Source organism: Drosophila melanogaster, chromosome 3L (genome assembly GCF_000001215.4).
Source record: "Drosophila melanogaster chromosome 3L".
In the NCBI taxonomy this organism is placed as follows: Eukaryota; Metazoa; Arthropoda; class Insecta; order Diptera; family Drosophilidae; genus Drosophila; species Drosophila melanogaster.
Genome location: NT_037436.4, coordinates 21,027,562 through 21,042,220, shown reverse-complemented (window position 1 = coordinate 21,042,220; position 14,659 = coordinate 21,027,562). Strand labels below are relative to the sequence as shown.

Here is a 14,659-nt window from a genome sequence, read left to right as displayed (position 1 = left end):
CAAATGCATGAATACCAATTTGAAAAGCTCTCCCTCTAATTAAATTTCGTATTTTGTATACTAACATACATGCTCATCATTTTTCCCAGTGCAATTAGCAGTGGCCAAGTCTCTTGTGGTCAGTTCGCCTTTCAAAAATATATATTCAATTTGCATGTGTCTCTCATTTTCGACTCGTTTTCGTTTTCATTTTACGTTTTTGGCCCGCTACTACGCTGTTTTTTCCCCTTCGATGAATGGAATCGACATAAACAGCATTTAAAAACTCGAAATTTTTATACATTGTGGGCGTTTGGCCGAGTGCGTTCAACGGCGCCGCTGTGACGCTCCATTGGGTCACCAATAAAATTAATAAAAGTAAAAAAAAAAAAATAATAATGATAAACAAAAGCAGCGCCAATCTACTGGCGTCTGTGCCACTGCGTCCATTGACGTTGGCGATCGGGCTGCGCAGACAATGGAATAGTAAGGTCAAGAAATGCCAGAAATATTATATTAGGTGGGCAGAAGGGGGGGGGGGGGGGCTGGGGGCTCTGCTTCTCAGATGACTGATGAGCAAGACAAAAGTGAGTTCGAAGAAACGCACAACACGAAAAACCCACAAAAATTCATATAAATCGCAATGAATTTGTATTATGATGGTTTTTCGGTGTTGGTTCTGCAGGCGCCTGCCTACACAACAAACAAATGCAACACAACAGCTCAGACAGTTTAGCATCTTTATAGCTACTCTTAAAAGAAAAACAATTAGACAAAAAATTAGAAAATAAACATTAAAATGTTCTAAAATGTTTATTGCAATATTCCAGGAAACACAGTTAAATAGAACTTCACATTAACAAATAGATATTTATAATGCGTCTTGAAAATAAAATATACTCATTTGAAATTAAATATACATAATTTAAATGAAACTTAGGAAACAGCAAAATATCCCCCCACTTACACTTTAAATATATTTATTAATTTTTACATTGCTAGTCATAATTGTCATAAACACTGAGCACAGCGTCCCACAGCTGTTGAATTTTTGAGCTTTTAATTTTTCTCAAAAAGCAACTCATAAAATTTGAATATTAAGCCCAAGGAAGAGGAAGCGAGGGCGCTGCACTCTGGCTAATAAAAGACAGAGAGAGAGCGGGAGAGGGGGAAACCGAGGGAAATTAAGCAACAACGCATTTTCTTGGCACTCGCTTTTTTGGGGCGTGCCTAAAAAGGGGGTCGCAGGGGGCCCAAGTCCGCTACTCAACAACCATGGCGATGAAAAGCAGGCGGAAGACTGAGGAGGGATCTCCCCAAAATTTGGGTCAATGTACACAGAATACACGCCTAGAGAACGAAGGAAAAAGAATAATTTTCAATATTTTCCGTGATGGATTGTTAATTTTACAACATTAATATCTCGCTGCATTTAGTTATTCTTATTTCTAAGACATTCCCCTCATTTGTTTTCCCCCACTTTGCCGATTTCTTTACGACTCCAGTCCATGTTAATTGATTGAAAGCGGTCACGATTGGCGACCTCCAAAGTGGGTGGTCGGGGTTGATTTCTTACACTAGGGATGCAACCACAACCACCGGAAGTTGTCAGCCAGTTCAGCTGGCGAAAATGTATTTTATTTTAAGATAAGTGAGTCAAAAGCACTAAAACCAGAGCACAGATAAGTGTGGAGTGGAGTGCAGATAGCCAGATGAAAGATGTCGCCCTAGACATTTTGAAAGACTACGTCTTGGAACGACCACCCAGTGTCATCCTCATAGATAAGAAGAACGCCTCAAGGGCTTCACGGGATGGTGATGAAAGTTTATTGGGGTGGAAACAATAAAATGATTACATAGTAAAAGCCTCTAATGGATTATTTCAATGGTTATTTAGACTTTTTGGGGGAAAACAGTGATTCAGCTTAAATAAATAAATAATAAAAAATAAAGACACCAACTAAAAATCATAAGAAATTCATTGATTTTTCAAAATATTAAAATGATAGTAGCGAAATTCATTTATGATTATTATATTACACCCCATTCTGCATAAATTAGTTTTTATGCGTATTTCTGTTAGCCTTTAAAGGAAATCCGTTCGATTGTTTATGGCCTTCGATGGATTTCAAACTTGTTCTTAATGAGTTTTGTTACCTTTTTTGCAACAATAAGAGGTAGTAGCAACTGGATTTAGTCTGAAAATGGAAATTAGTCATAGGCCATATGACTTACACAACACAGCTGCAAACATCAATCATCATGATTTAACGGGGCAGAACTATTTTAATGATGCATTAATTGATTTTCGAACGTGTGACAAATTTTAATGGGTTACAAACAAGGGAATGTAATTATTTAAAGGTGACTTTCGTATGATAATGTGTAAATTGTTAAAAGGAAATTAAGAGAAATGAACAAAACTAACATTGTCATGATCTTCGACAAAAGATATCAAAAACATGAAATAGAGACATCAAATAGGAAACATTTCCCACCAAAATCAACCAAGTAGAACCCTCCCCAAAAACTGGAGCTTTTTCTATAGTCAGTATTTGAGTAGCTGATCATTATTTTTAGTCAGAAAGACAAAAGCAAATCCCACAGTTTTTTTTTTTTTTTTTTTTTTTTTGTTGACCATTATAGTTTGTAGTTCGAGTCTCTGGCACATGAGGATGGCCATTTTTGGGGCGCATGCGCAGCCGTCAGAACCGAGCAAAAATGACCAGAAGATGGCCAAGACCGGGACTTATGGCCATGTAAAGCGTACTGGGCCTCTGTCAATGCCAAACACGATTGACAAGCCACTGGAGCAATAAGCGTTCTAGTTGGCATTTCGGATTTGGAATTGGTAGCGAGTTCCGCTGAATGGGGCAAATCGACTCGGAAGTTGTCACTTTGGGCAGGGACAACGTGAACGCATGTCTCATCAATCATTGTATCTCTTAGTATCTGCGTAACGAGCTGCGCGCGTTGTATACAAATACAAATACAAATACAAATAAAAAGGAAAAAAGGAAACAAGTACGTAACATATGCAAAAAGCTAAATCCCAAGCGGGACGCCCTCTAATTGATTACATGCTTCGTTTGAAAACTAATCCCCCGAAGACTTTAAGCCAACTGGAATTTTTCGCAAGCGCTTTTTTTCAGCTGTGACTTGACAGTTTAGTTGGAACACATGAGCCAGCACAGTTTGGCAATGACATTGTTTATTAAACATTTCATATAAATGATTTTAATTATTGTTCTTCGGCTGGCCAGCGCGTTGATGATCTCACTTTTCGATTGAAAACCGAGAAATTTGTTTTCGTTTATTGCATGCATAATAAATAAATGGTCTAGTCTGAAGCACCGACACATGCTTGCCCCAACTATCCAGATGTGTTCGGGGATCACTGGATCACAACCCAGAAAAGGGATCAACTTAATTGTGTTAATTTGCAATCGAGAACTTTGGAAGGAAAGTTATGGTATCTAAACACTTCCGCATCTGAAATAATTGAGAGAAATTACTGGTGATGGATAAGTACTTTGTCATAATAATTGAAATAGCAGAAGGAAATTGTATTCAATTTGTTTTTCATCAGCTTGAACTTATAAATTGTTAGGTCTTTAGAAAATACATTTTAGAAGGCCTATATACTTCAAGGATTACATATATTCAATTTACATATTACATTTTAGTTCAAATAGTTTTAAAAGCGGTAATAGGATTCACCACAACACACAACATTTTAAATAGTTTCTTCTGGACTTTAACCCTGAGGGAAATAATCGAACAAACCACAAAAAATCTTTCGCAAACTATAGAAAGAAATAGAAGTACTCCCTTTACTGAATTGGGTTAACACCACAAAAAAAGTGACCGCAATTAAGAAACCATCTGGATCTGTGGCTGAAACAAAGGCTTCAGTGGGAATCACTTAAAAATCAGCATGTTATTAGTGCAATTACTATCTCATTTTCAACTCCGCCCCCATTTTCAAAGTAGTTCCCATCTGCTGGTGCATTTAGATCATCCAGCCCCCAACTTGCATGTCCATTTGGCATATCTTTTAATTAAAACAAAAGTTTTGCTCTCAAACCTCAAAGATGTTCGCAGCACGCATGGCTTCCATTTTGACCATCAAACTTCCAGTCCCCCGGTATCCCCCCCCCCCCTCAACTACGCCCCCTTTTGTAATAAGGCAACCGCAGTCTTCACTCCAAATGTTGCATGCAAATGAAAGAGCAGAGTAGTAGTGGCAAGAAGGCCAGAGAACTACTTCACCTACTAAAGTTACAGAATACAGTACACACTCATTAAGTAGTCGGAAAACGTTATTCCATCCGCCCCATCTTGACCACTCCGCTCCACCCCCTGGAAAGCCCCACCATTGCCATTTTAAAAGGGGGGTCGTACGAAATTAATAGACTCTCCACTACACTCGCTTAATTATCACAAAGAGAGACCCAGAGCAAAGTTAAAAGCACTTTTCAAATGGGCAAGTGTTTTCCTCCGCCCCCTTTTCCGCATTTCCCATTTTTCTGTGGTGCGTGTGTCTGCTTTATTAGATGATGATAACTGGCTAATGAGTTGAACTCTGCGGCAAGCCAAGAAACGACATAGTTGACTACACTGTTAAAAAATATAATTATTTTCGGGTTACTTTTAAGCTTTAAGAATATATGTATAAATCAAACGAAAATGTGTATAATCATTTTGTTTTTGTTTATTTTTTAATGATGGTAATAAATAAAATGCTTTAATTGTGAGTCACGTAAGTTCTCCCAGTGTACAGAGAGAAACAACAACATTCATGGAGCAGCGGAACCGTACTCATAAGACAGAAAGCTACCCGCACAATTTCAACAACATCTCTGATCTTGAGTTTAATGTCTCATCGTGACATACTCTTTTCCATAATGAAAGATATGCCAACTAGGTGCGTGCAGCTTATCTTGTACAACTCTAATCTGAAAGTGGATCTAAGCCGTGGTAAGCATTTTTACATTACATTTAGATTCGCTAATTAAAACGTAAAAAATGGTGGTACAAATGAGGAAATGTACCTTATATGCAGGGAACGTTTGATAAGCAAATCCTGCATTTTTCCCAATTTCATTTATGCTCTATCAACTAAATTATCATTATTCAAAATAATCTGATCTGAAAGATTAATTTATATATAAGATATCTGAAGTGATTATTCATATAAAAACGTGACAATAAATAACAATTCTAAAAGAGTATCTATACATTCGACGAATGCGAGTTTAAAAGTTTCTGGTGTTTTGTGTTTCAAAGTTTTGGCGAAGGTGAGCTGCAAAAACCGAGACATAAAAAATAAACAGAAAACGCTAAGCGAATAATTGGAAGAGCCCACGATTCTACTACTAGCAGACCTTAGAGGCCAAGAAGCCCCGAAAATAAAGAAAACGGTTAAAAGATAACTGCGCTTTATTTGCGCCCACTTTGTATATGTATACATCATATATACGAAAATATCTGTATTTAAAAGATTGTCTGCGGTGGGGCATGACCGCATGCAAAGCAAAGTCAGGTACGAATATTAAGATACTCCCAACTTTATTCGACTGTCAATGGCAAAATGCCAGGCGAATGGTTTATAATATTTCTTTTCTTGTTTGCCCATGCATTTGTGAGGTTAATCTCCCCTGGAAAGACCCCAAATAAGTGATCGAAACTCGGTCTTAACATTGAATTTCCCTGAGACGGCTCTTATCGCCCGAAGTAGCACTACACATTAGTTATCAGCAGAACTAAACAAATAGAGAATTCTGGTCGATCGATAAGCGGAGAGCAACTGTAGTTCTATCACAGCACAACTGACTCATTCAATTTGGCAACGAAATAAATACAACATTATCTATTGTTCTGTTACAGATAAGCATGAGTTTTTTATGTACGGAAATACCTATCGCCACGGTGCACTTCATTTTGCGACCACGACTGTGTCGATTAGCCCACAGGTAGACCGGCGTGCAAAAAGGGGTTGCAAAAACCAGAAGTCGCACTCCGACTTGTCAGCCTGCAGCTGCCAAGGTGGCAAGGACAAGGGGACGAATGAATGTGACTCAACGAGAAGTTGACTCAACCCGGGGGCAAGGAAACATTGGAGTTGGGGGTCACGGAAATGCAGCCGAAAATGGCGATCCAAAAAAAAAATCAATGATTTTTGTGGTTTTGTTTGAGTGCTGAAGAAGAAATGGTACTTTGGCTTCAAGTTTTTGTTTTAAGATCACACAACCACAAAATATAAAGTAAGGATCTTCACTGAATGAATTATGTATTCCAGCTCTTTTTCTTATCAGCTAAAATGTTAATTTCTAATCAGAAAAGGGAAATAAAAAACTGGCCTATGTGCAGATTAAATTATGGTATAAATAAAACTACAATATATACAGATATATCAAAGGCCTTGACCTGAAACTTAAAAGCGAAATGCCGCTCTGATAAGAAGCATTAAAGAAGAGCTTTAAAAGTAGGTAGTATAGCAGAAAAGATTTTAAATATATATTGTTTCAAAATATAATCAATTTAAAGATGAATACTATCTCCTGACTGATTATAATTACTTAATGGAATATTTTGGCTCTTAATGAGATCACAAAATAAACAACCGCATTTTACAGAGTATTTAGTGAGAAATTGTTCTTTGTAATATGTAAAATGCTCGTTGACACATCTAGAACAATATCGACAAAATTCTTTTTAAATATGTTGAAATCAAATTGCTGAACATTGCAAATTTTTTCTGGCCCCCAAATGCCATGAAAATTATTTTGCAACCGCAATTTTAAAGTGCATCTCTTCCTATTGGAAGTTTCCATTTAAGCGGGATGTCCAATAGGAAAATATGATATGCCATTAATTCACCCTTATTTAACAGATATTTGAATATATTACTAGATAGTAAACATTGGTGGGCACTCACTTATCATCGAGATCGACGGGCAGTCGCTTGAGCTCCGACATGTCCAGCTCCAGTCGCAGATTGGACACTTCACAGAGCAGGCGATCGCGTTCCAGACTCAACTCCTTGATCTTGGCGTGCAGGGCATTGTTCTCCCGGAGCAGCTCGTCCACATTGTAGGGCATCGCATGCACATGGTGATGGGGCATGTTGATGGAGAGGGGCAGGGGCAGGGAAACGGGTCCAGGTGGGGCGACACCCCCAGCGGAACCGCCCGGCCCTCCTTGGTTTCCCACAAACATTATGGAGCTGGCCATCAGCAGGGACTGCGTGGTCTGATGCAGCAGCAATTCCTGGTCGCCATCCGAGTTCTGGGATAGATTCTTCAGATCGGCCTCGGACATGTTTTGTTTATAACCTTAGCGGGGATCGGCTGCACTCCTAATCGATGTGCTTTTGTGGCCAAAACATTATAGCCCCGCCACGCACACGCACTCGCGCGAATGAGGGAAGGTGGTGGAGAGGGTGATAAAACAGCGAAACAGGCAGAACCACTTTGAATCTCACAATAAGAACTGAAAATGCAGCTTGCTGCGAGTTGAAACTTCACTCGTATTGTAATTGAATGACCTTCGTATATTATACTTCAGAGCCAGCACTTCGAATCGCGAGCAACAGTTGGTGCGGATCGGAGGGGGATTACGAATATTCTCGGAATTACGGATTTTCAATTCACGCGCGACGAAAAACACGACGCACTCGTCGTTCGACGTTTGGAAACAGTGTGGACGTGCTGGGGGGCACCGCAGTGTGACCATAGAGCATGCAACTCAAAATACGCTATCGTATTCAAAAAATATACCGCATCAAATGTGGCATTTTAAGACGACCGTTTTATTTTAAAATATATTGTTGTTTTCATCTTATTTAAGAAGGGCATAAACAATCTTAAGTTTATGCTCATTATTATACATAAGCATTTTCTTTCTTTGATAAATTTAAAACTCATTAAATCTAAATATGTGTGCATTAATTAAGATTTATTTTGGAACTGCCAATGATCCATTCCTGGTTGATCTAGTTCACCACAAAAATATTCTATAAAATTGGTATTGTAATAATAAGCCGACATGAAGAACCAAAAAAATATAACCATTATACTAACTGGGCCACCAGGTGCAAATTTAGCTGGGAAAATATTTGCTATTTGTTTATTATGTATGTAATCATGATTTTCAGGAGTGGGTAAAACTACACTGGTCCACAAAATATGCTCGGCTCTGCAGGATAGAGGACGCATTCTTCAAGGATTCTACACAGAGGAAATGCGAGGTGAGGGCACCAGCCAAAGAATCGGCTTCGACGTGGTCACGTTAGCCGGAAAACGAGCAATCCTATCTCGCAAGAATCCCGGGGACCAGCTGCGACGACCCAAAGTGGGAGAGTATTCGGTGTTTGTGCAGGACTTCGACAGTCTCGCTCTGCCAGTACTTGGCACACAGGATTCCCAACCAGAGCCGGATCTCCTGGTCGTGGATGAAGTGGGCAAAATGGAGCTGCTTAGCAAGCGATTTGAGTCGGCCATGGCTGATCTCCTGAAGAAAAAGCGGGCCCTATTGGTCACCATACCCGAGAAATCAACATTGGCTTTGGTGGAGCAGCTGAGAAAGTCAGCAGGATCCAAGATTTACCAGGTGACCAAATTCAATAGGAACGCCTTGGCTGGAGAGATTACAGAAGAGATTACAAAAGCACTTCTTTAACAAAGTAAAATTGTTGGTCTTTTTAATAGTGCCTAGATGTATAATCGTGCTGCCGATTCTCCGCCGCTGGGAGATCATCATCCGATGCTACGCATCCACGGAGCCAGTTGTTGAGTGATTCATTGCGGGCGGCGGCATGGCTGAAGTCAGTGACTGGGATTCGCTCTTCCTCGTCGAACGTTTCCGAACACGTTTGGTTTCCCTAGCCCAGTCCATTTCATTGTAGTGCTGCTCGGAAGCGGTCCAGTGGTACTCCTGTCGGCTGACCAGTTCCGGGTACTTTTGCTCGAACTCCTTGTCGGGTGGCAGTAGCAGCTCCCACCGTTTTGTGTTATTCACCCGGGCCACAGTCTTCAAAACGTCAAGTGTTTCCGCAGGAGGTAACTGGGTGGCGGCCATTACCTGAGCTCGGAACAGGTAGGGCGTGCGGGAGAAACGAAAGAGCTGCGGATGGATTTGAGGAGATTAGTACAAGATAAGTGATCGCTACACCCATACTATAACTCACTATATAATCTCTGGCGCGAATCATCTGCTCTGCGGACACACCGTTCGCATGGGAAAGCACCTTCTCGGGAAAGACCACCTCGGATTTCGGCACCCAGTTGCCGTGCAGTAGGATGCCCACCTGGGGCAGCAAAGCCAGCACCTTGTCGGCAGCCACATGCGGATCCACGTGCTCCGCGAGAATACTAATGACGTCGCTGAACGAGAGCATCCGCGCATCTCTCAGTAGCACTGTAAGCTGTTCCAGCAGCGGCATAGACTTAAGCATGGCCTTGTTGTAGACGGGAAGTACTTGGGCGGCAGCAGAAGCAGCTGCTGGGGCTACCGTCTGCACATGCTCGTCGTAGGGCAGAAGCTTTCGAAGATATTCGTCAGGAGCGAGAGCCAAAGAGGAACTGCCGTGATGACTGGTGGCAAAGAGCTTCTGGCGCTCCAGTTCGGCGGTGGGCGTGCCCCTCGAGTGCCAGTAGGCCTCGCACCACGGCTCATCCGCAATTCGCTGGACGAAACTGTCGTAGGTGCCGACACGTTGCTCCTTTCCGCTGTTTTTGGCATTTCCTCGTGCAAATTTAACCGTGACCTGCTGCAGCACCTCGTCATCGTCCGTGTCCTCCGTTTGAGCCTTCAGTTCCGCCTTCTTGCGCTTGTCGTCCTTATCGAAGTGACTGAGAACGGGTCGCATTTGGACTATGGATGTAAGTGGCGACAGATGCACCTCCCGATCCGTAAAGATGCCCACTATGTACTTGGCCACATCGGTTATGGAACGCGAGCTTGTGAAGGCCTGTTTGTCCATGATGCCACGTTTGTAGGTGGGTCGCTCCTGACCCTTTGGTGGAACTGCTCCATAGGTGTTCTTTCCGTCGGCGGCCACCGCAAATTGCTCGCCCTTGAAGCGATCGAAGTGGGCCGACTCAATGTCCAGGCCGAAGTCCACCTTCACCTCCTGGGCGATTGGTTTTACACAACAATTGACAATCACGGAGTCATCGTGGTTGGGGAGCTCCGTTTTCGTGGGGTATTGAAAGAGATACAGGCTGTCCCTCAGGTTCTTCGACAGGAATACGGGAATCTGGTGGGGATGGGCGGGCATTGTTCTCATGGTAATAATAGTGCCACTCACATACTCACCTCCTCCACGACGGGATCGTCCTCGTCTTCCATAATTTAAATTTCGATTTGATAGTTTTGTCTGCCGACGGTGCACGCCTAAATATCCAGTGTGACCAGGTTGCCTTCCTTCGGTAGCCAGCTCTGCAAACAGCTGATCGGCACAGTGGTATACAATCACTCGAACTATCTCTCATTAGGCTCGAGATTGAATAATACATTTTCACTATGAAAAACATCAAAAAGTCATAGTAATTTAAAGTGATTCCCTTTTAAGAAGACTAAGTTGTATATTAAATATAATAAATAATTTCAATACATATATGTATATAGAGCTCTGGTTCTAATCTTAAGATGTGCACAAATTATTAGAACTTAGCCGTGAGATACGATTAAGTACTGTGATTATATATGCTTGCCTTAAATTAAGCGAAACGAGTTTATAGTTTATATTAAACATTTTCAAAAGTTCTTCGGTGCATAAATAATAAACACTAAATTTAAATAATTTCAAATTATTAAAATATATGTGTCCCCATCCACTGTGCAAAGACAGAATGCAAACACAATTTCCGCCTACCGATTGGCGATACCGATTTTGTAATCGACCACGACGCCCGGGGAAGATGTCTCGACCGACCGCAGCATTAAATTCATATACCCTATGCTCTTGGCCGCATACATAACCGGATCATGTTCACGGTCACGTCGGAGATCTACGGAGAGAACAACTACCAGACGACCCGCGATGGAGGTAAGGTGTTGTCGAAGTTCCGTTTCGTCTATCCGGAGGAGAAGCTGGCGGGGATTAGGACGGATAAAGACGGCGACCTTGAGGTGCCAAGGCCGAAACGTGGCGTGATCGAATTGGAACATTCCGAGGCCACGGAGCTCCGGCTGGTGGGCTTGCAGGTGTGGCGAGGAGCCCTTCTTCTGGCAGACTACCTTTTCTCCAAAAAGGATGAGTTTTCCCAGAAAACCCTAATGGAACTGGGAGCTGGTGTCGGCCTGACCAGCATTGCCGCCGGAATACACAATAACGGAAGGATCTATTGCACGGATGTGGACCTGGGATGCATACTGAAGCTGATCCGCGGCAATGTCCAAAGAAATTCAAAACTCCTCCGCGCTACGATATCAGTTCTGGAGTTTGATTTTCTCGCCTCAAAAGAGGATCACTCGCAGGATCTGCTGGAGGCCATAGACAATAGCGATATAATCCTAGCTGCCGATGTCATCTACTGTGATACGCTAACCGATGCCTTCATCTGCGTCTTGGATAACCTCCTGGATCGAGGTCGCCAAACTGGGAGACCCAAAACGATATACATGGCACTGGAGAAGCGCTATGTGTTCACACTGGAGGATTGCGATTCGGTGGCTCCCATGTATGAGTACCTCATCCGGCAGACGGTGAACAAGCCGTGGATCATGGAGCACCTGCCTCTGGATTTCCCCCAGTATTTCGAGTACGATCGCTGCAAGCAACTGGTTCTGATGAAGATCATCAGTCGTTAAAATGCGTAAATCACACATAAAGACGTTCCGCTTCTTAGATTCAAATGGCCCCTCGATGTACCTTAATAATTTAGTTAAATTATGGCTTTGTTACGTTAGGTTGAGATATCACCGGAATTAAACTAATAACATTGATTGTGACGATATTTTTTTTGGAAAATTATTGGCTGCAAATTGGGACTCTTGCCTTGTATTTCAAGGCTGCGAAAAAAATCTTACAGTCTCGAATGTTTCCAAATCCTCCAATTCTATGTTATGTAAATATGAACATACAACCTTTTTTATGACGAACTATATTTTCCCTTATAATAAAAATGAACTTTTGCGATACAAGACGATTTACAAAATATATTTTTGTGACCTTGCACCAAGTATTACTTGAAGTTCAGAAAAATAAAGCATTTAAACTTTACTTTAAATGAATCATTAAAGATTAGTCAACAACGTCTGCTTTACTGAAAAATTACCCAACGGAATAAATACAACTAACCTAAGCCCTGAACCCGTGAAAAATCAGTAACTGCTGCTCGGGATCAAAGATCCTGCATGGCCAGAATGATGTTCTCCAGAGCCTGTCGAGCGTCCGTCGCCGGGAAATGTTGCAGAACGGCCAGGGCAGCGGCTGTGTGCTTCCGCTGCAGTTCCTTGGTTTTGGCCAAAGCCGGCCCGGCCAGAATGGCCTTGTGGATCTTGTCGTAGTCGATGTTATCGACCGACTGCTTGCCAGCCTCCAATTGAGAATACATGCCAGGGTCGTGCTCCAAGTGGAATAGGACTGGAGCACTAACCAGACTGAAAGTAACATCTAGCGGCAGTTGGGGGCACTGAAAAGGTTCGGCATCCAAGCAAGCCTGCCAAGCGAGCGCCAAATGTTTGCCAAAGCGGTAAGCATGTCGCTGCAGTTCCTCACTCTGTCCGGCCAGCTTTAGCGAAGCTTGGCAGGATTTGCCCAGCAGGCTACCCGCATTAAGGATATTACGGCACTCCCATTCCTCCTCCGGATTGCCGAGAACCTGGGCAATCGGCATTGGCGTCATCACGTCGTGCTCGTTGAAATCCACTCCAACGCTGAGAGATGGTCGCTGGAAGGTTCCTGGCTTATAAGGCAGCGGGTTGTTCTGTTCATCACGCTCTCCAATGAATTCCGACTCGGAAAAATCTCGCACCGCCGACGAGATCAGCTCCACCACCTCCTGGTTGCGCAGATTAGCCAGCTCCGCACTGGAATGGCCCAGAAGATAGTCGCCGGTCAGCAGGCCGATCTTGTTGCCAAACGACATGTCGTCGTAGGTGTCCACATCCTGCCCAGCCTGCGTGCTCGATTGCAGATTAACCACGCTCTAAAATGGGACCAAGTGTAAATATTTTTATAATCTATGAGGCATCAGCTCGACCAATGACATATTGATGTTCGTTTCTTGAGTTTCGTCAACTAAATTTGAGGAAAGTTAAACTCATTTGCATACAAACCACTTTCAGTTTACGAGTAACTTTCGAATGCATTTGATCAAAAACTTACATTGTGCACCAGATGAGATATCCGTATCATCTCGGTGACCTCGGCCAAAGCCCTTTGGGAGTGCAGCACTCCGGCACTCTTGTCCTGCTCCACGTCTGGAACACTGGGTGCATGTCCTGCGGCCTTGGACACCAGGAGCACTATCAATCCCCAGGCTTGCATCGTGTTCTTGCCATTGTAGAGCAGGTGCCTGAAGCGGAAGATTCACATAAATTTCAACGCCCTATAAGCCCTTCAGCACCACTCACTTGGCCGTCTTCATCAGCGGATGGGCGCTGCCCACCAGTTTGCGCAGGTGCAGCGCCACATTGGCGATCTCGTCGCTGAGCAGCCAGCGCAGACTGAGGAAGGATGTGGGATAGCCGACGATGCGCTCCGCCTCGCTGACCGCCCTATTCCAGTCGTGTCTCGGGGGCGGGGTCGTAACCTGTGGACTGGCATGCTTTCCACTGGTCGTCGTCGTCGAAGTCCAGCGCTGAGAAGTGAAAGTTTGCAGCGCAGGCGCAGCTTTGGCCACTTGGAGTGGCTGCAGTTCGACGGGAATCCTGCGTCGCATCTGTTGCATAATCCTTAACCCACTGGCGCGGTACATGGCCATTTTCTAGTTATTTTCGCCTACAACACGACTATTTTTTTCAATTGCTTGTATGAAAATCGCGTTTCTTAGCTCCGCTCAGTTAAATCGTTCGTCGAAAAGTGAAATCTTCGAGGTCCGTCGCTGCTTGCGTCTCTGCCGACGTCGCTGTCGGCGTCACCTGCTGCCTACGCTGCTTCTTCTTCTTCCCGGGCGGCCCACTTTTACAGTTGGTCGCTGCTCCGCTCTCAGGTGGCCGCCAAGCGTTCTGTTTGTTTTTATTGCCCCACGCAGTGTCATGGAATTCCGAGGAGGCGGCGCAGGGGGTGTGTAACGGCGGTCTTGAGCGGGAACAGGTTTTCGCACGGCAGCGCCGCTTCGGTGCACACTTTTTGGCCATGGGGAGTACGGTCACTCTTAGGGATGGGAACACAAGTGGCTGGTGTTAGCGATGCAATTGGATGCTAGTGGTGACAAAACACTTATTTGTTTCCATTTTAATAGATTACAAATTCTTCTATTGTACAATTTATTATAGTTTGTATTCACCTTTAAAAAAATTTGTTTTAAGAAGGATCAAACAATCAGTTGACGGAATTGATTCAAACAGAATAAAAATATCTTTTATTTTACACTTCATTCCAATCACTTTACGCATTCGCACCACTTAAACCATTTCATTAAAAGGTTTCTATAACCGTTATTAAATTAAATTTAAGAGATCCTTTATTTATTTATATATAAGATGTGTAATACCTTTGAAGACATAG

The 14,659-nt window shown here is 43.0% G+C and overlaps 5 protein-coding genes and 1 non-coding gene across 8 annotated transcripts in view; 3 read left to right on the top strand and 3 right to left on the bottom strand.

The window, feature by feature from the left end:
* Nucleotides 1-7,686, bottom strand: part of siz (schizo) — a 40,910-nt gene extending 33,224 nt beyond the window's left edge. Inside the window, exon 1 of the mRNA NM_168881.3 lies at nucleotides 6,920-7,686. Within this exon, the coding sequence (NP_730594.1) occupies nucleotides 6,920-7,302 (383 nt within the window). The 5' untranslated portion in view covers nucleotides 7,303-7,686. The remainder of the gene's footprint in view (nucleotides 1-6,919) is intronic.
* A 331-nt stretch (nucleotides 7,687-8,017) lies between these two features.
* On the top strand, nucleotides 8,018-8,667 carry CG10581 (uncharacterized protein). The gene is made up of 2 exons (NM_141022.4): nucleotides 8,018-8,074; nucleotides 8,138-8,667. The coding sequence occupies exons 1-2, from the start codon at nucleotides 8,029-8,031 to the stop codon at nucleotides 8,659-8,661; spliced, it is 570 nt and encodes a 189-aa protein (NP_649279.2). The 5' UTR covers nucleotides 8,018-8,028; the 3' UTR covers nucleotides 8,662-8,667.
* On the bottom strand, nucleotides 8,660-10,396 carry Polr3E (RNA polymerase III subunit E). 2 transcript variants are annotated; one of them, NM_079468.4, is made up of 3 exons: nucleotides 10,300-10,396; nucleotides 9,170-10,240; nucleotides 8,660-9,105 (listed from the first exon to the last, which is right to left on the bottom strand). In NM_079468.4, the coding sequence occupies exons 1-3, from the start codon at nucleotides 10,330-10,332 to the stop codon at nucleotides 8,749-8,751; spliced, it is 1,461 nt and encodes a 486-aa protein (NP_524192.2). In that variant the 5' UTR covers nucleotides 10,333-10,396; the 3' UTR covers nucleotides 8,660-8,748. The 2 variants fall into 2 exon arrangements, with proteins under 2 accessions (NP_524192.2, NP_001163486.2); NM_001170015.2 differs by having other exon boundaries at nucleotides 9,170-10,396.
* A 464-nt stretch (nucleotides 10,397-10,860) lies between these two features.
* Nucleotides 10,861-11,941, top strand: CG10584 (uncharacterized protein). Its single transcript, NM_141021.2, has one exon. It carries the CDS (start codon nucleotides 10,972-10,974, stop codon nucleotides 11,794-11,796), a length of 825 nt encoding a protein of 274 aa, NP_649278.1. The 5' UTR covers nucleotides 10,861-10,971; the 3' UTR covers nucleotides 11,797-11,941.
* Nucleotides 11,942-12,079: 138 nt separating this feature from the next.
* Nucleotides 12,080-14,306, bottom strand: Pdss2 (Decaprenyl diphosphate synthase subunit 2). Of its 2 annotated transcripts, none has more exons than NM_141020.4 (3): nucleotides 13,564-14,306; nucleotides 13,316-13,505; nucleotides 12,080-13,136 (listed from the first exon to the last, which is right to left on the bottom strand). In NM_141020.4, the coding sequence occupies exons 1-3, from the start codon at nucleotides 13,911-13,913 to the stop codon at nucleotides 12,330-12,332; spliced, it is 1,347 nt and encodes a 448-aa protein (NP_649277.1). In that variant the 5' UTR covers nucleotides 13,914-14,306; the 3' UTR covers nucleotides 12,080-12,329. The 2 variants fall into 2 exon arrangements, with proteins under 2 accessions (NP_649277.1, NP_001287138.1); NM_001300209.1 differs by having other exon boundaries at nucleotides 13,564-14,015.
* asRNA:CR45801 (antisense RNA:CR45801) lies at nucleotides 12,520-13,262 on the top strand. Its single transcript, NR_133287.1, has one exon.
* Nucleotides 14,307-14,659: the final 353 nt, after the last annotated feature.

What these genes read in the sequence shown, in the direction of transcription:
- CG10581 (NM_141022.4), top strand. Translation starts at nt 8,029, where the DNA reads ATGAAGAACCAAAAAAATATAACCATTATACTAACTGGGCCACCAG. An exon ending in TATACTAACTGGGCCACCAG is followed by an intron (nt 8,075 to 8,137) that starts GTGCAAATTTAG and finishes CATGATTTTCAG; the next exon opens with GAGTGGGTAAAACTACACTG.
- Pdss2 (NM_141020.4), bottom strand. Translation starts at nt 13,913, where the DNA reads ATGGCCATGTACCGCGCCAGTGGGTTAAGGATTATGCAACAGATGCGA. An exon ending in CCGCTGATGAAGACGGCCAA is followed by an intron (nt 13,506 to 13,563) that starts GTGAGTGGTGCT and finishes CTTCCGCTTCAG; the next exon opens with GCACCTGCTCTACAATGGCA. An exon ending in TATCTCATCTGGTGCACAAT is followed by an intron (nt 13,137 to 13,315) that starts GTAAGTTTTTGA and finishes GTCCCATTTTAG; the next exon opens with AGCGTGGTTAATCTGCAATC.
- CG10584 (NM_141021.2), top strand. Translation starts at nt 10,972, where the DNA reads ATGTTCACGGTCACGTCGGAGATCTACGGAGAGAACAACTACCAGACG.
- Polr3E (NM_079468.4), bottom strand. Translation starts at nt 10,332, where the DNA reads ATGGAAGACGAGGACGATCCCGTCGTGGAGGAG. An exon ending in ACGATCCCGTCGTGGAGGAG is followed by an intron (nt 10,241 to 10,299) that starts GTGAGTATGTGA and finishes CATCCCCACCAG; the next exon opens with ATTCCCGTATTCCTGTCGAA. An exon ending in TTCGCGCCAGAGATTATATA is followed by an intron (nt 9,106 to 9,169) that starts GTGAGTTATAGT and finishes ATCCATCCGCAG; the next exon opens with CTCTTTCGTTTCTCCCGCAC.